General features: G+C 46.6%; 1 protein-coding gene across 13 annotated transcripts in view; it reads left to right on the top strand.

The window, feature by feature from the left end:
- The first annotated feature begins 13 nt into the window (after nucleotides 1–13).
- The window catches only part of CCDC30 (coiled-coil domain containing 30), a 39,522-nt gene continuing 17,349 nt past the window's right edge, over nucleotides 14–22,186 (top strand). For 4 of the 13 annotated variants that reach the window (XM_072883884.1, XM_072883896.1, XM_072883885.1 and 1 more), the window contains exons 1-11: nucleotides 2,292–2,333; nucleotides 2,433–2,600; nucleotides 3,058–3,178; nucleotides 8,425–8,615; nucleotides 12,277–12,366; nucleotides 13,229–13,382; nucleotides 15,113–15,184; nucleotides 16,186–16,301; nucleotides 18,946–19,053; nucleotides 19,489–19,595; nucleotides 20,449–20,641. In XM_072883884.1, coding sequence (XP_072739985.1) covers nucleotides 2,310–2,333; nucleotides 2,433–2,600; nucleotides 3,058–3,178; nucleotides 8,425–8,615; nucleotides 12,277–12,366; nucleotides 13,229–13,382; nucleotides 15,113–15,184; nucleotides 16,186–16,301; nucleotides 18,946–19,053; nucleotides 19,489–19,595; nucleotides 20,449–20,641 — 1,344 coding nt within the window. In that variant the 5' untranslated portion in view covers nucleotides 2,292–2,309. Of the gene's footprint in view, nucleotides 178–2,282; nucleotides 2,334–2,432; nucleotides 2,601–3,057; nucleotides 3,225–3,412; nucleotides 3,549–7,469; nucleotides 7,731–8,424; nucleotides 8,616–12,276; nucleotides 12,367–13,228; nucleotides 13,383–15,112; nucleotides 15,185–16,185; nucleotides 16,302–18,945; nucleotides 19,054–19,488; nucleotides 19,596–20,448; nucleotides 20,642–22,186 lie in introns of those variants that run through there. The other 9 variants (XM_072883887.1, XM_072883888.1, XM_072883891.1 and 6 more) reach the window with 9 other exon arrangements.

The following is a 22,186-nucleotide window of genomic DNA, read 5'->3' as shown; positions in this document are numbered from 1 at the left end:
GACTGGGCAGCAGAGCTGTCAATCGGCTGGTATTGAAAGTGGACGGTGAAACAAGTGTGGCAGAGGATGAAGGAGAAACGAGGTAACAACTTTGGAGAGAGCATCTGTTGCTCCAGGAGAGATCCAGTGGACCTACGCTTCAAGAACTCTGCTCAGAAACACAGTTCAAAAATATAGGTACTGTAGCAGTGTCCCTAAACCAGTGGTTTCACAAAGGTTTTCCTTCCATTGTGGGTGTTAGTAGTTGCTGGGGGGGTAAAGGCAAGGAGACACGTGGCACTGAGCACAAGCGGGGCTCTCTGAGCGTGTCTTGGGTACAAGAGGTTGGAGGAGGAGTGGGCAGTGAGGGTGGGGAGGTGAAAGCGGTAGCGGTGATCAGCCTTGGGAGGAGACCTGCCTTGTGGCTGTTTGGGTGGAATTAAAATGGGAGGCAGTTAGAACCGGGGCATTCCTGGTTTTCTCTAAATCTAAAGGACTACCAACTTCTAAGCATATATTTCTCATGCTTGCAAGAAGCAAAGTCTGCAATTTTGTGGTAAAAAAAACTTAACTGCAGCTCTGCCACTGCCCATTGTCTACTTACATGCTTTCCTTGAAATAAATTCACTGGAAGTCTGTAAAGAAGGACAGTAATGCACAAGAATGCAGTTCTCGTGCTGAAGCCTTTCCAGAGGTGAGACTGTGCTCTATTTAAAACCACCGAGAGTTCAAGAAGGTAACTTCTATAATAACGCTGATCACCTGAAAATTAGGCGTGCTCATAAAATGAGGATAAGAAACCAGAAGAGCAAGAAAAGAGCGTGAGGATGGGCCCAGTGGATCAGCAGGGAGCATTGGACACTAAAGGACTCAGGGTGTGCAGGGAGGATGTGTTCAGTGATGGGAGAAACAGTCCAGATTAGTCAGGAGTGCTGAGATCCAGCTAGTAACTGAGTCGGGAGAAAGAACTAACAATTTCTACATGGCTGGGACTGATACTTGCAGAAGGTGGAGAGAGAACTGAAGTGGAGGCCGTCCATAGATGTGGGACGTGCCCGTCAGAGACGTGCAGATGGGGAAGGAGAAGGTGGAATGTCCTGCACATGTGTTGTATGCGCTCATGAGCTCCGAGAGCTGCCTGTCTTCATCTTCCAGTACGTAATGAATGTGATCGTCGAGTCCTGCTAGTTTAAGGGTTTCCGTTGTCTTTATTTGGAGTCTCGCACTTACAAGCAGGGGTGGGCTGGCAAAGATGAGAATATAAAAACTTGTGTAAATTGAACGCGCCCTTGCAGGACTGTTAGAACAAGGGGTGGGAGAAGTGCAACAAACGCTGTCTTTGGAGTGTTCTGGTCTTTCTCTGGAAGGAGTCTGTGAAGGAGAGAAATAATCTCAGCTTTTTGAGGAGAAAACTTGGGCATCACCTGTCTCAGACCCTGCGGGGGTCTCCAGGGGCTGCACCGTTCGACTCGGGAACACTGCTGTGGGCATCCCTGCGTAATGTCTGCTCCTCCCTCAGGAGGGGGGTGAAGGCCAGGTTGGGGAGACTTTCAAAACTCAAACTAAGCCACAGCCATCCCGATCCAGTGTCGGAGACAGTCCCGTTTTGAGCAGGAAGTTGAACTAAGACCTGGAGAGCTCCCATCCCACCAAGGCCACTAGCGCTGGCAGCGTTTGGGCACTGGCCCTTCTCTTTTGGGGATGCCGGTTGTGGTTCCAGAAGTAGGAAGCGGCTCCTGCAGGTCCGGGACCATCTGTGCGTCGCTTTCTGAGCGTCCCAGACTCCGCTCAGTCGAAGGTCCTCGCCGTGCGCTGCAGCATCCCTCTTGGTCGTCTTTTCCTTTCTCTGCCATCTTCTTGCGCGCAGCTGGTGAGTCAGCTCTGCAGAACAAAGCCTGCTTTGTCCCTTGCAGTTTCTCCGTCTGCGCTGCGTGCACTTGTCTTACCTCGAGGGAAGCCCTTCATCTCCGGCAGCTTCACTTGGGGTTTAGGAGAAAATCAGAAAAACCTTCTGCCTGGTTTGCCGAGTCTGTGCAGCTAGCAGCAGTCTTCCGGCAGATCCTTCGGTTGTGCGGCGGACTTGAAGCGCTGGCCTAGCGGAGGCGCCGGTTCTACGGCCAGGACCTTCCTCGGTCACCTGAAGGAGAGGAGGGACGGTCGCTGCTCTTGCCGCTCTGCCGCCGAGGGGCGTGTCCCAAGGGACGGAGGGGCGCGGCTTAGGCGCGCAGGGGCGTGGCCTTCCCCGCCGGCCGGAGGGGCGGGGCGCTCGGGGCCTCCCGTTGCCATGGCGCCGGGAGCGGGGGCCGGGCGGCGGCCCAGGCCCGCGCCGCATGGAGGCGGCCGCCGCCGCCCCGGTGGGTGCCCGGGCGGGGGGATGGGGATGGGGAGGGGTGGGGTGGCGGTCCGGTCCGCCGGGCCCGCGTCGCTCATGGCTGCTCTCGGTTTCCCCGCAGGCGGAGGCCCCGGTGCCGGCGGAGACCGTCCGCCGCTGGCTGCGGGCGGAGGGCGCCGACCCCGCCGCCCCGGCCGAGGAGCAGCTGGGCCTGGCCTGGCGGCTGCTGCGCCGCGCCGAAGCCCGTCTCGGCGACCTGGAGCGGCGGCGGGCGGAGGAGATGAGAGACGTAAGGGCCGGGAGAAGGAGCCAGAGTTACCCCTTCGGGTTTTAACCCGTCCGGGCCCAAACGCGCCCGTTTCTCCCTCTTTTTGCAGCAGCAGGTTCGTGGGTGCTCACGGCCAAAAGCTGCTTTCCTCTTGCCCTCAAGAACGCACGGGTGTATGGCCTGGCTCCTCGCGTTGGGGCACCGAAAAGCACCCGGTGAGCCCGCTGTCTCCCACAGAGCCGGGGCTGGGAGTCCCCTGCATCCCAGCACCTTCGTACCGCCATTCCCTCCTGCCCTCCAGACCTTTCAGTCGAGTTTTTAACATCCCTAGATGTTACAAAGGCATAAAGAAGTAGCGTCCTGCAAAAGTTTGGGGTTATCCTGTAAATATTGGGGGATTGAGCTATTTGCACCAACAACTTGCTGGCCAGGCATTGGCAAATGCACTCAGGTATAGCGATGTTTTCTTTATTCCTAGGTGGAAAGCTATGTGGGTCATGTCCGTAACCTGACGGAGGAACGGGACGCTATCACCACTGAATATGAAAAAGAAAATGAACAGCTCAGGCTCGAGCTGACGCGGCTGCAGCTGCAGCAGGGTAATCCTTTCCCTCCAAAACACGGTCCAAGGAGATGCGTTAACAGGTAGTGGTGTATGAGTCCTTCAGCAGAGCCGGTTTAAAGCTTCTTTGAGAGCAAAGCAGCGTTTCTCAGTGAGTTCTGCTAGACCAGCGTGTGTGGTATGTTGTTTAGAAGGTTGGCAGAAGTGTTAATGAAATATTAGAACTGATTTGTAATTGACTTACAGGTTCTTGTCTGCTTTTACTGCCTTTATTCAGTGAATCGGGCAGTTTCTCACTTCATGTGGCTCCGTTGTTGCACTAAGCATCTTCCAGAGGCTGTTTGAAGAACAGAATTGATGGTGCTGTTTGTTTTCCAACTCTAAATTATTTGATGGTGACTCCTCAGGTAACTGAGTGTCGAGCTGTGTTCCCACTGAAGTCAGTGAGTTTGCCGTTGGCTTTGGTTTAGACAATGTCCACGTTTTTTAAAACAGCTTTGGAGGACGGTGGTATGTTTGTGATGGTGACTCAGAACTTGTCCTGGGTGCTTATTTTAGTATAGTCATTTTGTTTAAAACAAATTATTTCACTTCAAATGATTTGCTTTCTTCTCAAACCCTGGAATCACTTCCAGTAAGGGCAAATATATTTTGCTGGGTTTAGTTCTTGATTTTCTTTGGTCTTCCTAGTCTTCTGTTGTGCTTTGAGTACTGCTAATAGCACACCGTTATCATTAACTCCTCCTTTTGTGGTGTGTGTTACTCTGGGCTTAAGGTAAAACTGGGGGTGATAGCACAGCTTGAACAGTTTCTTTGTTATGCATGTGTTATCTGGGGAGGCCAGTATGGGAATTTTGGGAAATCGATTGCAGTTTTGAGTCTCTGTTCAGTTTTGGCCAGCCTGCGGGTTTCAGGGAGCACATCTGATGGAGAGACTTTTCAAAGATGGGTGTGCTTAAGCACTGCCTGAAAATGTGGTTCCTCTGTGCACGTAGAGCCATCCTTTAGTGTTGAAAATGCTGGTACGCAAGGGTTTAAATGACTAATGAGCCTTCGCGAGCATCGCCATGGCAGAGAGCTCTATTACTGGTTCTTCTCTCATCTTCCCCACGAGGTGGCAGGCGAATGACAAAAAATGTCCCAAAAGCTGGCTTTGCATTTATTTCCTCGTAGTGGCTCTGCTCCTTTGGACTTGTTCCATTTTTTTTTTTAAGGATTCTTGTGGCTGTTGAGCAATGATTAACACTCGAATGGAAACAGAGATCCATGTCCATTACCCTGGTAGGTTGCTAATTGCAAGCAAGCTGTCCCCAAGAGATTTTTGTGGTTCTGCGGTGCTTTGGTGCCGTATGGTGCTTCTGTGCAGCTTTCTGGAGGAGTTTGTTTTGGGTTTGCACTGTCAGACTTTGGTTTTTAAGGCTTTTTATTACCTTACTGATGGCATTAGCTGCGGTCCTGTGATATGCATTGATAATTTAGTGATCTGGGCAGTGGATGAAGCCCTGCCTTCCACCAGACTGTCCTGTGCAGCGAGGGGTGCCAGCCCTGATGTGTTTTGGCATGCTTGTAGATTGTTTTCTTGAGGGACTGGCCTTTTGCTTTGCAGGTCAGCCTCTTCACAAAAAAACCCCCAAACACTGGCCATCTCTGGCACAGAGGGGATGGATGTGCTTGTGCTTTGATGTGCTTGTGCTTTAGCTGCTGCACTTTCTCAAAGACTTCTGTCAGGCCTTTGCCTGCTCCGGGTCTCTCATGTATCTCTGCTGCAGGGCTTGATGCCGCATCACTGCGTCTATTCCCTGGGCCTCTGCTTTCCATCAGAGTTTGTGCAAACCAACCCAGAGATGCCTCCTGAGCCCTGTGGGTTGTAGGACAGGCTGAAGGTCTTGAACTAAAGTTGATTGTCCTCTGGGCCTTACTCCTCGTATTTTTGAGGGGTGGCTGCTTGTCTTTAGTAAGGACAAGATGATACTGCAGATCAGGCTGGAAACAGGGCTGGAGAAGGGCATTGTGGAAAGGCAGACCCCAGTCTACTGGGATTGTTAAAGAAAAACGTGGGCAAGGCAAGAACAGAGGATGGTGGTAGGGAGCTTTTGGGAGGCTTGAAATGATAACGAGTTCAGATGGGAACAGGCAGTTGAGGACAGAGGCTGGTTCAAGCCTGTGGTACAAAGGAGGGGCCTGACCTGCGAATGGTGAGGTGCAAGTGGACAAGATCTGTCCTGATCTTGCCTGTAGTGACAGTTGGGAGTCCCAGCTTTGGGGAGCTGAGAGATTGGGAAGGGAAGAGGCAAAGACTCGGGTAAATGCAGGAGATCACTTGGATGGGCTCTCGGGACTGAGCACACTCCCTCTTCCAAAAGCAGCCAAACAGATCAGAAGCTCTGCTTGGTCTGAGGATCACTGGGAGCAATTCGATCTGCTAAAAGCTGTTTCTAACCATAAAAAGTAAGTTTCTGCTTACACATTTACTTCTTGCCTGGAACAGGCTCAAAGGGTTACTGCAGAGAGCAGCCACTGCCGGTTTTATGTTGGGCTATTGATCTGAGCTTTACCTCATTTGGTACCTCTGCCCAGAGTGAAATTTTTCCTTTCCTCGAGGCAGTTCATAATTCGTTTCTGATGGTTCTTGTCAAATATGCCTCGGTGTTTTTGGAGGGCAGATCGATAACTCATGCGCTGCATTACCAGAAGCCTTTCTGAAAAACAAATGTGATGGCAGTAAAATGCAACGCTGTTGGGGGCTTGCCTTGATTTGTTTAAAAAGTGAAACAAAAAGAATAACTAGTTGTGGCCTGAGCTTGTTTATTGTAACAGCTGTACTGCTTAAACGTACCCAACGTGGACGAGAGGATGCAACGTCTGTCGTGGGTGTGAGGATACCGGTGAACTGCTTATTTCTGAGAAACTTCCTGGGGTTAGACACCTTTGCAAATATAAAGCTGGCTTCCAAAGAAGCGAGTGCAGAGGTGGTGCAGGAGATACATGCTGGTGGGAACATGTCAGTGCAGCGGTATAACATTGCTTGTACGAGGTGTTTGCTCTTCTCAAATAGGACACGTTGGATGTGGTAGGGAAGGTGTTTGAGATACTCGTAAGAAGTTAGTGGGCTTTCACAAGCACGTGATCTGTCTTGCGTACACCAGACTCCCCTCATCCTCCCAAATCGTTTTCCTCTTCAGCCTGTGGAGAATTTCTAGGTCTTGTTACCCCAAACCATACTGCTTAGGTGTAGGGGAAGTACTTGCAAGTAACTGTCAGTGTAGGAGCCACCGTATGAGTTCAGATCATTGGTCCTAAAGGGAGATGGCTGTCTTGTTTTTGACCATAAAGCAGAGCAGCTTTCAGCTTATTTTAGATGGGATTTGGCAAAACTGGGAGGAAACTGCAAAGCAAGTTGAAGGCAAGGGGATTTTTCCGTTGAGTATGAGCTGTGGGCTCTTCATAATGCATATGGAGCAAGCAGCCAGCTATTTTTAAATTGCAAAACACAATATTTTGCTCTGCTTTACAGAGGAAAGCTGCAAGTCAGCCATGTTTGACCCCTTCATTGAACAAGCTGTAATTTGTAACCACAGGGGAAGGCAAACGGGAAACCGCAGGGTGTTTTCCATTCATAGGGCTGGACAGAGCTGGCTTCAAAATGCAGAGTGGAAACATGCAATTGATTTGAGCCTTAGGATGTGATTGCACTGGGTCCTCTGTTAAATCCATTGTATGGAAGCGAGGAACAGATTTGTCCAGAGCTGTGTATGTGTCCTGTGTAAGAGTATGAGGATTATTTGCTCTGCTTAACTTCAGATGTCTAACTCTAGCTCCCTAAGCAGTGAAAGAGTGTGAATATCCCTCCTTCCTCCATAAAAACCCCACAACTCCCCCCAGTTCCCATCCTACAGCACTTGGAAACCTTCATAATCTGGTTTGGGCTAGAAATTGGGAGCAGGGTTTGTTGGTTTTCTTTTTAATAAGAATTAAATAGAGAGGTTTTGAAAAATGCTTCCTTAGCTTGACAAGCTATTGGATCCAGTGCGGGCATTGCTGCCCTGACCATGCAGGAGACCAGAGGTTCCTCATATTCTCCTGGCAGATAAATTTCCAACCACGCACATGAGGAGCTCTTTTTAACTACTGTTTGTTGCACAAACACAACGGTGCCTAGCCATAAACCAACTTCTCTTGCAAATGTTGTTGCCATCTATTTGCCTTGGAGGCCATTGAATCTTGAAGTTTTTCCCAGTACAGAGTCCTCCTAGCTATAATTTTGGGATAAACGGTGAAGAATTGATAGGCTAATTCTAAAAGGATTTTTTGCTCCTTTAATCCTACAGGAGACCTTCAAACAACAGGTCTGTGTTACCAGAAGCAGTCCTTAGCCTGGGTTTATAGCTGGTTTTGGAGGAATGGGTCAGGAACGCTGTTCAGGGAGTGATTTCTAAAGTCATGTCTTAAGAAGTACTCCGAGTCCCTTTGTGCCCACGGGGTGCTCTTTCTCTGACTCCACTTCAGGCCCTCGTTGGTTCCTCACCACTCTTTCCTACTGTATCCCATGGGATCCAGCACCCTGATCCCCGCTGTGCATAATGCACCAGGTGAGGCTGCGCATAATGCACCAGGTGCTGCTGTGCATCACTGCTGTGCGTGGGGAAAAATAAGATCATAGAACAGTTTGGGTTGGAAGGGCCCTTTAAAGGTCATTGAGTCCAACTCCTGATATGCAGATCCACCTCCCTACCAGACAGTCCTTAGGAAAATAGTGATGTTCTCTTATATGAGTGATACGGTATTTTGTGCCTCTTCTGCCAAAGAAAATGTTTATGTGATTGTCTGTCCATCTGGTTTCTCTCAATGCCTTTTTAATCTGTTGTTTAATTTCCACCAAACTGTATTAAGGGGTAAAAGGGCTGGGGATAACCAGGTTGGTGAAACTTAGTCGTTGGGTAGAGGAAAATGGTCAGAATAACTCTCCCACTTAAAACAAGGCAGAAGAACTCAGTCTAGATGTAGCAGGTCCTATCACTTGCTTGGCAGGCAGGGTAGTGGTTGGGAGCAGAGACGTTGGGACAGATCAGAGACGCTGGGACAGAGGGAATAGGGCTGAGAGAAGAACAGGGGATAGCAGGCAGAGTGGGAGGTGAGAAGCAGGAGAAGAGACTAAATGTTTTATGAGCTGTTGGTGAGCTCCAGGGCTGTGGTGGTGGGGAGTGTTTAGAGGAGCTAGCACACAGATCTGGAAGGAATTGGGCTTTATTTTTTCCTCTGCTCACAGAAAGCCTTGTCTTGCAGAAGCCCAGCTGAAGGAGGTCGAGGAGATGCTGGAACAGGAAGGCTTGTCCGAAATAGCTCACGGTAATGCCAGCGAACAGATTGCTTACTTACTGGTAGAAAGAATGACGCTGCTGGAGAAACTGGAGATCGCAGATCAGAAGTTGAATTCACACAGCTACGTAGACAGGCTGTGTGCGGCACAGCTTCAGGTACCTCCTGCTTTAGCTGCTCAAGCTGACTGAAGGCGCGCTGGGGAAAAGGTTGTCTTTGAGATATTTTTTTAAGTAAAAATATTTCTCCTATCTGTGAGGACACTGTGAATTCTTAATGCTGAAGTTGATTTCTTTATTAGTTTTCACACTTGTGTATTTACACTTGATTTGCTCCCACATCCTGCATAGGGATAGTGAATAGGATTAATTTTAACAGAGCGAATGTTGATGAGTTTGTGATATAGTTGGTCTGACGATCTTCACTGGGTAATAATGACTTTCTACTAATCTTAATTTCCTGATCCAGTATTTAATTTCAGGTGACTGAGTTCCCCTGAAAATCATTAATTTATGAAAAAAACCTTTCCTATACTTAAGGTAAGGTTAAAACTCTTCCCTTGTCTTCTAGCTGCTGAGCTAGAGGATGGAAGTTAAGGAAACCTCTGCTTACAAACTGAGTTCAGTAAATAAATTTCACAGCATAACTTGATGATTGGCAGGTTAGAGAGGACCATCCATGTCTTGATTTTTTGCTTTCTGAGGTCGAGATGAAGAACGCTGACAAATGGTGGAGGATCAGCAGCTACTGCATTGTTGGAGAGACAGTTTGTGACTGGTAATCTTAGGGAGACCTCCCTCCCACCCACGGCCACCTACTCCTCAATATGGCCGTTTCACAGAACTGGAGCCCAGGAGCTGCTGGCTCTTGTAGCTGTTTCTCCCGCATTGCTGTGCTTGCTGGCCTCATCCATAACTTAGTTCTGACAGCAGTGGCTGTCGGATGTACAGGAGCATAAAAATGGCTGCACTGGGCCAGGTCTAGAGTCTGTTTAGCCCTGCGGTATTTGTGATACAGAGCGTTAAGTGGTTCTTCTTCTTCCCAGTCTCCTTCTGCCACGTCAGAAGTGGCCAGGCCAGGTTGCCCCTCTGGAGGGAGAGGAGTTGCTCCTACCTGGGGACCCAGTGGGTGAACTCAGGGGAGAAGGCTCCAGGCTGCAAGGGGGATATGAGAGGGCCAGGAGCTGCAGCCCCTGCAAAGAGCAGCCAGGCTTCACAGGAAAGCCCTCCTGGGGACAGAGGGGACCGGCAGGGTTTGGTGACCTCCAAAGTCGGACTTGGCTGGAAGCAAGGGCTGCCTGCTGGGGCACAAGTAGGTGGAAAACTTGTGGACAGACCGTTTCACTTCTGTCTCATCTTCTGTCACTACCTTGAACTTTCCACAGTTTTAAGTTTCTAGTTTTTCATTCTGATAAAACTGGTTTGGAGTTGAAAAGCTTCTTGGCCTTTTTTGGGCGAGCTCGCTGGAGGAGGGAGGCTCGGCACACCCGCTGCACAGCTCGGCTTGGTTTGAGCTGTTTTGTGCCATCTGACCAGAAGCCAAATGCAAAACCTCAGAAGACAGTGTCATAGGAGGGCAGATATGTTGTGACAGTTCATCAGAAATGCTCCCCTTGCCTCCAGTGGCATGCAGTGTCTGAACCAGAGGTGCTATCGTTGTGTCTAATAGTCCTTGATTAATTTTTCTCTTCCATGAATTTGGTTGCTTGTTAAACCCATGCAGCTTTCTTACATCCTCAACAGCTTGTAGCAAGGACTTTCACAGTTCAGTTACTGTCACATGAAGTTCCTTTGATTCAACCTAACATCTCCTGGCTTCATTTGATGCTCTCCAGCTCTTGTATTAAGAGGCAGTGAACAATTGCCTTTTTATCTGCCTTTTCTGTGCCGCTTGGTATTTTACCGACCTTAAGAGCATCCCTTTCTGAGGAGAGTCCTAGTCTGCCTAACTATTGTATGGTTGGATGTCATTCGGGATTCATCCATGGTACAATAACACCTTCAGAAAGAATCTGCTTGCAGGGAGGCAGAGGATCTTCTCTGATGTGCCGTCTCCCACTCTTGGATAGAAAATGCCTCTCTGCAAATCCCGAATAATCTACCCGTGAATGTCTGTCACTTGATACGAATATTTGTTGCATTTTTTCCTGCGAAGCAGTGTAATAGAAACCCCACTGTAGTTAAAAAGGGGAAGCAGAGCTGTAACCTTCCAATGAAATGCCAGTTAATCACATCTGCTACCGAGCATCTACCAGGTGTGATGGGATTTGCTCTTCCTTCAGTGCCACGGCTGAGTACGGGAAGTAGGGCCAGCGCAAATGAAGGATGCAGATGCCTGCAAGTCTGGTGTTGAATCAAAACCCTCTTGCACAGAGCTTGTCCTTCTGAGGATGCAGCTGACTTCTCCTAGCAGTCCCCTCTCAGGATCGTTCTTTCTAATGATCTGGTAATGAACATGTGCCTGTAACAAGACTGGTCTTGAATGCTGGATAAAGATGGAGAGATTGTTGTTGCAGCTGGGCTGGGTGAAAGAGAGCTAAGGCAAAGTCTTGTACGTGGAGATAACTTAGGCTGTCTGTGCATGAAGAACAATGTGGAGTTTACTTGAATTCCTCCTGGTACGTGGTGCCAGAGTCCCCTAGTACGTAGACAGGCCTGTAACTACCTGACTTTTACCCACTTTTCATGCAGCTGTTTAGAGGAGTGAGACTTATTAAAGGAAAATGTATTCTTGCATGATCAAAAGACATTATAAGCTTAATGCTCCTCGTTGCTAATCAAACACAACTTCTCTGCAGTTCTTCTACTGGGCACCTTTCTTTCTGTGTTTTTAAAACCAGGTGAAAGACACATTTTTCCAGGAAAACAGTTTCTCTAAGGTGGACTGTTTTTCCTCCCCAGATGATGTCATTGCTGTCCATGCTTGTGAACTAGAAACTGTTGATTAAGCACTGCATTGTTTGGGGTAGCATCACACTTGTTTTACAGAATCATTAGAGTCACAGCAGTGTTACAGGTTAATAGGTTAATTGCTCTTGTTACTCTGTTTACTGGAACGTGTAGCCTTTCTTATTCTCAAATGACCTGTTACGTACTTGTTTCACTCAGACTGGAGGTCCAGATACGTTCCTGTCTGTTACAGAAATGAATGCAGCTTTTAGCTAGACTGCTCAAGCATAATTGATTTTTTTTTTTTTATGCATCCTCGCTAATGCAAAAAGCCAGGGTACAAACGTGGGTCTTTGTGTCATCATCTCTAATATATACGTGGGGAAATGCTTTCTGAGCTCTGGTAGAAGGCATGGCATGTACAAGCATGCTCAGCTCTCTAGAGCCAAGGTGCAAAATATTAATGGCAACCAACCTCCTGAGCGTTAGCAAATCCTTGATGCTGGTTCATGTGTGCAGGCTGCAGGGGAGCAGGAATCTGTTAACTCAATAAGTGGTTCAAAAGAGAGGGACATGGGGAAGTAACCCAGTGTTACTCTGATAAAGTGAGTCAAGCATACTCGGCACCAATATATTTGTTTGGGCAAAGCTGAGCCCACAGGCTCTAAAAGGAAGATGCTAAGGAGATCACAGGTTTTAAAAAAAGTAGTGAACCCGCAGAGTTCCCAGTACTAGCTGAGACAGCTGAGGGATTTTCACAAGGATTTGGGGTAACTCTGGTTGAAATGTTCTCTTCAAATATAAGGTATGATTACAAAACCCCTTCTAATCAAGATATGTTGAAACTGAAAATCCTACACACTGGTGTCGAGGGATACGTGGCAGCATGCCTTCTGGTGGTGTTGATTTATTAAATCTCTTTCTGTGCAAGGATGAGTTTGATCACGTTCATCAGACATTAGATGATGAACTCCAACAACAGCAAGAATCCACGCAGCTTACTGGAGAGACAATGAATAAGGTAATACACTTGCACATTTTCTTGCTGATGACATGGCACATAGTTGAGATTTCAAGCAGTGGGCCTGTTCTGAAGCACGCCGTGAGGTTTTTTTTATTGTTTTTAGCTGACGGGATGTGAGTGAGCTCTGAACTTCAGGCTGTGCCACCACATCAGCCTGGTGCTACACGAGTTAATTGCTTCTGCTGAGAGCCAGGGTTACCATCTCACCAGCTTTGGGTCAGGGCTGGCTTGTAAGCACTCATGTGCCTTTAATGGTAGCCACAAAGAAATGTCATTGGAGATGAGCGGACCAAAGTTGACGGGGTGAGAAATAGCTCCTTTTATATCAGCAGAAATGACTTTTCTGCAGAATCACAGGCCCGTGGGAGCAGTCTGGCTCCTGCACTCTAGGAGCAAGTGCAGACTGGGAGAGGAGCTTAGCAGTGCCAGGCTGGCTTGGGGCTAGCTCTCACAACGGCCATGGGACCACAAACCTGCAGAATTGACTTGTCCTTGGAGCAAACTCTCACGGGGTGTGGTGGAGCCCTCTGCTTGGAAAACCTCATCTATTATGTGTTTGAAAATGCATTGTAATTAATGGCATTGTCTCAGGAAGGGAAAAATAGACCCTTGTGTAGGGAAGCAGCTGCATCACGCTGTTCAACACCTCTGTTTTTGCATGTGTCCGTGGTGAAGAGGGTTATCCACTGCGTGTCTGTCTCCTGCCTCTGCAGTGGCTTCCCCGAGCTCACCTGCTTTCTGTTTGTGTTGCCACCCTTGTTCTGGCAGGTCAGGAGTGGTGTGGAGGGGGGACGTGCCTTGGTCACATCACTGGGAGGGTTATCTTGTTTCTGCTGGAGCATTAGCCCTTGTGTTTCAGTCCTACAGAGAAGAGCTGGAGAGGGAACAAGCATCACGTGCAAGAGTTGAACAAGATCTGGATGAGGCCACACAGAGGCTGATAACAGCCCAGGAGGAGATCCGGAGGTTGACAGATGAGCTGGATGCACAAAGAAAGGAGCAGAACAAAATAGGTAAGCACTTCTCCTGTGGCCACTCCTAATTACTGGCCTGCACTTAGTCCACCCCTGGTTAGTGTAAGCCTTGGACTTCTCACCTGGGGGAGTTGGAGGCAGGCTGTCCTGTGTCCTGTCTGCTTGTAATGTGGAAAAATCGGTGTCAGATGTTAGCCTGGTACCTAGGAGATATGAATACAGTTGTTAACAGTCACAAATCAATTAATTCTGAGTGGGGAAAGCTGAGTCCTGGGGTTTTCTGATCCGTGATTACAGCAGCAGGGTCTTGACTGACTTCGTCTCCCTGGCTCATATACAGGGAGAAATTCATGCCCTAGGAGGGGATGGAGAGGAAATGACGACTTGGTCCAGAAACAGAGTAGCTAAAATACCAAGTACACAGTGTTAGCACAGCTGGACCACTCATCTCTACGTTCTTCAGATGCTATGTTTGCCATGCTGCCTCGTTAGGAGCCGTTAGCAAGTGCTCATAACCGGAGCTTACCAACAGTCTTGATGTGACTGGTTAGATTCTTATCACTGCTAATATTTGCTTAACCTCCTTATTGAAATAACTGTTGTTGACTAGCCCTTAAGTATTACATTTTAAAAAAAATACTGACTGTAAAAATAAACAGTTTTCTGGAGGGAAATCAAACTACTTGATAAAGCTCCTATTGGAGTGGTCCCTAAAGCCAGGTGCTTCACTGCTACTTCCTATAGGAGATTTCCCAAGCAAAACACTGGTTTCTGGATGCTTTTTCTCTGCGTTACTTACGTTGTCCCAAAGTCTCTGATGCACAGTTTCAGTGAAGAACAGCAAAATGTGATGAGATAACACGTTCCTGCCCCATGTGCCTTTGCAGAGACTGATTCACTTCAGGAGACTGGTACTACCTGGGCAGGGTTTATGTGGGAATCACAGGTCCTGATGCTGACCTCGCAGCTCACGCACAACACTCGGACCTAGCTAAACCTTCTAGCCAGCCTCCAAACCCATCATTTACGGCCTTTTAATCAAAGGCAGGGAAATGAGCACTTTGCGGGCATCTGCTTTGCGTATCGATTGATACACATGTCCCTGGGGATGGAGCGAGGGTGGTGTTGCAGCCTCCAAACAGTACTGCTTCTCCAGATCACGGACGGGCTGCAGCGTGCGACTCCTCTCAGTGGATCGTAGCCTGCGTGGGGAAATCTGTGTTTTATAATCTTCTTAAGTATCAAATGAATATAAGGCTTTCCAAACTGTGAGTAAGGGTTTAATGCTTGTTATGTCTGTGTGGTTTATTATGCTGCAAGTATTAGTGTGCAAAATTGTTATAACATCTTAGTGGCTTCCCTGATGATGTATATCTGCATGCCTTCTGCTCCTGACGAGCTTCAGAGCCAACTGTTCTATAAATAAATTGATTTTCTAATAAAAACCTAAAATGAAATCTCTTTTTACTAAAGTAAAACTCCACTTAAACAGTGTATTTTGGTTCAATGATACCTTGCAGCTGCTTGCTTGCATTGAAGAGAAAATACAAGATTGCTCCTGGCCAGTTTGTAGCCCAGTTGGGCGTCTTTGGTGATGGTGATTAGAGATTTTAAATTGTGTGCCTAGTTGCCTGCTGCTTTAATTTTTTTCTTTAGTTTTCCTTCAACTCTGTACTTAACAAAGTGCATTAATAATGTTGTTGAGTTTAGTGTTCAGAAGCATACAAAAGGACTGCCACAGCAAACCTGTCTCTTTATTATCCTTGTAGAATCAGCCTCGTGGTCAGCCCTGCAAGCACCTGAGAGCCGGGAGGAAGGGGTGAACAAATGCAGAGAGAGTGGTAAGTTGTGTTATTTACAAGCAGAGAAGATCCAGAATTTTATCAAGGCTTTCTGTGGCAGTAAACAGGCTTTTCAGCAAAATGAACACTTTGGTAGAAGGTCTTTCTTGCCTTTTATCTTAAATTACAAAACTGAAAATCCAACATCAAAATCCTTGTTTGAAACAGAGGTTTGGGGTTGTGTTTTTTTTTTTTTTTTTTGCCAGATTGGGACCAAAAAAGAAGATATGTTTTTATTTTTGCCCAAATAAAAGTCGAATTGAAGCTGAAATTTCCTGTGCCCAGTGTTAAGCTGAAAAGGGAAAAATCTTTGTTCACCTTTTCTGTAAGGAAAATGGTCTTCTCACTAGTTTTACTTAGGATTAGGATACCAGTGTATACGTGGACACGTTTCTGTCAGTGTGCTCCTAATACAAACATCTTTTCCTATTTCTTGCACTTGAAATACTAGATAGTCTGCATTAATTGGTGTGATGATTGCATATGTTTATTAATTCAGGCTTGAAGGGTTGGTATACAACCATAATTTTTACTGTACTGGCCACTTCATAAATATTAATGCTAGCACAACACTGTGATTGGGTTTCTCCTTGCAGCAAATTATGAACTTGATGATGAAAATAAGAAATAATGGCTGTTTGGGTTTTTCAAAGCTTACCCTAGTTGTTTGTGAAACCCATACGTAAATATCTGAGGTGAGGCATTTTCCATGATCTAGAGGTAAACCGAATCCCTGGAATAACTATGGAGAGACCGCTGTGCTCCTGTAATAAACATAGCAATGCTGTTGAACCTGGATCTCCAGAAACATAAACCTCTACTATTTGAGTAAGTGAATGTGTTCCCATATGTATGGGGAACTCCCCTCTGTGCTGTCGCCCACATACACCTGTGCATAAGAGTAATGCAATTTCAGAAACCTTATTCATGTGATAGCCCCCCTCTGAGCTTGGTCAAGGGCCAAACCGGTGTTGGTGACCAGATTTTTCTGTTCTGTACAGACAGGACTGAGCTACAGAAGGCCATGGAGCACAACAGCAGACTGGACAAGGAAATTCTGGCGCTGCGAGCACGGGTCCAAACGCTCGACTTGGAAAGGAAAGCGTTCCTCGATCTGGTGAGTACCCATCTCCTGCTGCTGGATCTCCTGGTCTACTGTGGCACCAACGAGCCTCTGCGTAGCTGACGCTCCAGGGCTGGCTCCTGACACTCAGCCCTACTCCTTAACCTGCCCTGCCTCTCTGTTTCCCCTCTCTTTTCTATAGTGAGTCTTTCTAGAGCTGCGGTTCTGATGTTTCATGGCTCATGGAGTAATAAACTTTGGGAAACGGGCAGAATAAATAACCAAAGAGTGTTTTAAAGCAGCTGCTGTTACTGCAGCCCTGGAAAAAAAGTTCATCTCTCGTAACATCCTTCAATGCAGGAAGAGTTCGATCCTTCACTGAACACAGAGGGGGCTGTGCATGCTCAGACTGAGTATGTGCTTTAGGGCTTGCAGCATAGAGCCCTGAAATACGTGTTTTCCTGTGCCCAGTGTACAGGATCAGCTTGGTGCTTTCTGTTACTAGTCAATGTTTGCACAAAATCAAGTGGGTAAATATAGTAAGAAACAGTTCTACCTTTTTTGGGGGACTGTTATTAAAGACAGCGAATAAGCTTAGTCTAAAACCCAATACTAGCTATTTTTTAAACAATTTTAAATTTCTGCTCGTGTTCTGATACCTCTCAGCCTCTTTGGCTTTTTAATGTGGCTACATTAATTTGCTCAGTAGAAGATAAACTTTTCATTTTGTGTGGGCTTTCTTAAGTGAATGCCATTACTATTAGTTTAATGTTTGACGTTATAAATTTAGGATTCTCTAAATGCAATAATCTTTATCAACAAGATAGTTCCTTGCTCAGACTACCAATAGTGAATTAATATAACAATCTGTTTCCCATTAAAATGTGTCATTTGGCACAAATTCCGTTTCCGTTCTCAACTCTCAAACCCTTTATATCAGTCCTTCAGCAGCCTATAATTGGTTGTCAGCAGTCTGTAATTACTTACGCCATCCCTGCACAGATAGCTCAGCAGCTGTCTTGTGCGTCTCTTGGATTAAAATGAATATTTTTAAATTAATAGAAGTATCGCTGAGAATACCATGCCCATCTCTTTATGATAATATTGAAGACTTACTTTCTTGAATATAATTTATTCACATTTGAAGATTTAAAAATTTTAGTATGTAGTTCTGTTCCTTGCATTTAAAAAAGTTGCTGGTTCTTCCCTGGCATAGTGTCTAAGCATATCTGTAATCTCAAACCTTGTATTTACAGGACAGTCTGTTTCTGGGTCTGCAGAAAAATATTATTTAGTTCCTATTCCTCAGTTTACATTTTTTTTATTCCAAATAACATCATGTTTGCTTTAGGACATTGCTTCTTTCAGTCACTATGTATACATACACACGTTTACACATATAAAAATATATATAAAAAAAGAAACATACATACACAAAAATGTACAGAGACATGTAAGGTATTGTTTTCTCTGTACAGAAAAAAAACGTAGCCAGACTGAGATCACTTCCAACCAACCACGTTGTTAAGCTAAAAGCAAATTACCTTTATTCCTTAGGAATGAGGTTTAACTGTTGGCATCGAAATTAGAAAACCACGATTTTTCATTTGTAGAAGCTGAAAGCGTACTTTATTACGAGCCACAGGAGTTCTGCATCCTGAAGTCTTTTTTTTTTTTTTCCCTGCCTGTGAGTTACGGACTGCTGGGCGAGGAGCGGGCTGGGCAGTTGGCTCTAGTTTGGTGGTCTGTGGGACACTGACCTTGTCCCTGCCGTGTGCTCCACCAGTTGGAGTATTGAGCCTTAACCGTGCAGGATCCGGTGTCTGTGTGGCGTAAGTGAGTCTGTGTGAGTGGGCTCTGCAGGTGCCTGTGGGTGTGGATGGAGGCATAGCACGAGGCTGAAGGAAGGAAAAATGCACGCTGAGAAGGTGGTGTGTGAAAGCTTAGCAATGGCTGATAGCTCCAGGAACTAGCAGTGCTGTTAAATCTGCAAAAAATGATAAATCTGGGACACCAGCGGTCCGCTGAACCTGTGCAAGGTCCCTGGCATCAACTGCATGAGGCTCAGATGGCATCCACGTGTGCTGCTGGGCACACTTGAAGAGTACAGGATTATATCTGCATCTGATGAAGGCGAGCACTGTCTGCAGGACTTCACGAACACCCATCCAGAAGCCACTGCGGTATGACCCTGCGCTTCTGAGTAAATGTCTGGGGTTGGCCTCCCAGCTATTGCTCCAACCGGTAGCCAAGAGTGAGTGTGCGAGTGAGTAAGTGACTGTGCGATGTGAACGGTTACCTGCTAATAATAGTATTATATTGATCCTATTGATAACAGCAAAGACTAAAAGATGTCCTCAGAAATAGTGGTTGTCATCTGTCTACTCCTCTGCACTCAGTCCCGTTTGGTAAAAGCAAATGTACAACATGTGCATGATCAGTAATTGAAATAAATGAAGAAAAATCGTTACCCTTTAACGCAGCACGGCATTCCGCCTTTTACTGCTCTTTACCTCTCTAAATAGTCTGAGGCCACCCAGCTGGAGCAGCCACATGATCTCAACCAATCCCTCAAGCTGAGTAGTTAATATTAATAAATCTGCAGTTTATCTACAGCAAATTTGAGGGGACTCTTACTCCCCTAAGACAGCAAGATGAATGTTCTCCAAAAATAAAAGCAAGTGTTTTCCTTTTGAAGGTTGAACAGCTCAAAGAGGAGATCTGCGAATATCAGAAGAGCGAGAAACAAGGACTTCCATTGCCTGCACCAACTGAGACTGAAGAAGTCGCAGTGTCCTCGCTGCAGGTATTTTCAAGGGCTTTTTGTTTGCTGTTCTAGAAAGCAGATTGAGCAAACAGGTCCCCCTCTGCATTTCAGCCCCATGCCATAAATTAAGACTCACGGCTTGTAGTGCAGAAACACTTGTGTTCTCCTTTCTACATATGTGTGAGTGCATCCTGTGCAGGTGTGATGTAGGATTTACGCTGGGCATAACAAATACACTAATGTGTAGAGCATGTCTGTTGGCATAAGCTAATACCCACTAGTGCTTTCGTATTATGGATCTTGGGAGGTTTTGCTCCTATGGCTGGTGGATTATTTAATGCAGATAGATGTTGCAGATGTAGCTCATGTTTTCTAGCTCTCCTATTCATTTATGAGAGACTCGGGTAGCTTTGGAATCATGTTGTGCTAAGATTTCTGTCTTAATTATGTGCTAACGTTTAATTTTCTCTTCAGTCACAGGGCACAAAGGATGAAGGGGGAGTTGAAGGAGACCACGTTTCAGGCAAAGTTGGCTCAGATCAAGATGACAGATATCAGAGTAGTGAAACACTTCATAAAAGGTGAGCAATCTAGAAATCCTTCTTCACCTGTTGTATTTTCACAGTGGTTATCTGGCGCTCTGGTTGCTGGTATTCTGTCTTGCAGAGTGCTTTTAAGTATTGGGTTCTTTGGAATACTCTTGGGTATCAGCTTTGTTCCCCTGCTCCCAGATCAGAAAGTTTGGAGGTAATGCAGTCCTGAGTGGGTCTGTAGCCCTCGGTATCACGAATGTGGGCTATTTTCTGGTACTTTCTCCACTTCGTTGCTTTCCTAAAAGAATAGCGTTGGGCTTTTGTGGCTCTCTGCAAACAAAAGTGTTGTTTTCAAAATTGTTTTGTTGCTGGGAAGATTTCTCTGGATTTGGTTCCTGTCCAGGGGTATACCAAGAAAACTTGGCTTTCAGACTTAAATATGTAAACTGAGATTTTTAAGGGAAGTCAAAGCTTCATTTTCCTGTGGTTTGCTCAGGAAGCTGCTGCTGCTGCTGCACCTCTTTGGCAGGTTCAGGGAGGAAAGGGGGTCTGATCCCATCCCTCTGTCTCCCCCCCGCCCCCCTTAACTGCCCAAGCCTGTTCCTCCACCTCAAGCAGTTGAATTTGCCATTGCCTCTCTGCTGTTAGCATCCTTGTGCCTGACCAGTTTTCTCCCTAGACCTTCATCATTACTTGCGTAGAGCCCATCACCAATAATTCCCATGCATCGCCACCTAAATAAGAGCAGGCACAGGTCCTGCTGGATGCGAGACTTGAAATCAGCAGGACAGAAGTATTCCATAGTGCAAAACACATTGGCCAGTGGTAAGCGGTTTGGATGTGTGTCAATGTGTTTACACAGCAGTTCTAGCCTTGGTGATGTCTGTCTTTTGGTGTGTAGGTGCCGAGAGGTGATTGAAAACATTGAGGGCAGGAATTCACAGCTCCTTCACAAGCTGCAAAAACTGGAGCAGGAGCATGAGGATTTGGTTGAGCGCAATGAGGAGCTGGAATCAATTCTGGGAGAGACGCAGATCCAAACCAAGCAGGAGAAGGAACAGTTTGAGAGTGAGGTGGAGGGACTTCACCGGAAAGTAAGTAAGGAATGGAAGAAATATAGTTTGTTTAATTCTAGCTGCTTTTTCTCTGCATATTGATTAGTGAAATAAAATTATGTTTGACTTAAACCTGCATGCAGCTTTGTTTAGTTTGACAAGAAACGCAACTAGCAAAATCTGCTGGCTTCAGAAAAGAGGGGAAAAGAAGGAAAAAAATTCCAGCTGTGAGTAAATGATGCTTGCTTGGAGGTGCATATTTCCCCAGTGTCACAGCAGCATTGTCTCTTCCAGCTCTTGTCCCCCCTCGGTGCTTGGGCAAGCAGAGCTAACTAGCTAACGTACCTCCTGCATCCATGAGATCAGGCAACGCTCCCTTCCCATACAGCCTTTCTGTACGTGTGGGCTGTGCGCTCTTCAGTTTCCTGGCTGAGCTGAAGCAAAGCCTTTTTGTTTCAAGTTCAAGTTGCATCTTTGTTCTCTGGAGCTATTTCTTCTGAACCTCTCGTAGCTTAGAAGCTCCTCTTTCCCCTGAGAGGCTGTCCTAGATGGCATCAGTGCTCCTGACAGACTTCAGCATCTGTCTCCTGCAGGAACTGCTTTTCCACGTTGGACAGTTGTTTCTTCTGCCTGTGGTTCCTGGTGAAGAGCAAGTTCCAGGAAGCCCCAAGTCCTCTTGAGGCTCAGAAGAGAGGCAAGAGGTTTTCCTGAAGCCCATGAGTTGTCCCTTAACCTGGCACCCATGACAGAAGTCCAGGCTTTGACTTGAGTCATTAACCCCTCTCCAGACCTGTCCAACAGATGAAGATGGTCAGTGTGGGACACTGATGCTCCTTGATCCCAGGAAAGTTAAGCATGCTGATGACAAAAGATTGCACTTTTGGCTTTTCCCCAAGCACAGCATCTTGAAGACCTGTCAGCCCATGTGGCAAACACCGAGGCACTTCTGGGTGTGGAGGGCCAGGATCTGCACTGCCTGGGGACATCCCTGCTGAAAATAACAAATGAGGGGACAGTGAGTTTCTCTCATCACCTGTTATCTCTTGCTGCAGCAGCTGCTGCTGAATGGGGCAGGCATGGCTGGACACGTCTTTTGGAAGAGCTGGTACCTCTGGAAAAGCTCTGCTCAATCTTGACCGAGATGTGATCTCACCAGTCTCTCTCTCTCCTGCGTCCTACTTCATTTTGGGCACCCTCAACCCAGGGCATTCTGGATCTTTTCCTGTTAATAGGACAAGACCATTCAGATAATCCTTTGACTTTAGGAGGTTGATAGAAAATCTTTGTTATTTCCACTCATTTGCATGTGACAGGGAACCTCTGGGAAATTGCAGAGGTGAAGCACCATGTTGATTATCTGGTTTACCAGAACCATGGCAAGATTAGAGGTCTCCTTGCAACACCTGCAGAGCCATCTCCATCCACGTTTTGAGCAAGGATTAAGTTATTGCTGAAGCTTCTCAGCCTGATGCTGCCTTTGTCAGAGTGGTCTTTAGCCTGGATTTACTGGATGGACTCTCCATCCCTCTGGAGGTAGCTCCATGAGGAGCACCTGCGCTTACTGACTGGTTTGTGACTGCTTGC

The sequence above is a fragment of the Ciconia boyciana genome, chromosome 19 (assembly GCF_034638445.1).
Source record: "Ciconia boyciana chromosome 19, ASM3463844v1, whole genome shotgun sequence".
Lineage (NCBI taxonomy): Eukaryota > Metazoa > Chordata > Aves > Ciconiiformes > Ciconiidae > Ciconia > Ciconia boyciana.
The sequence above is the reverse complement of the archived record's forward strand: the minus strand, read 5'-3'. Positions and strand labels throughout refer to the sequence as shown.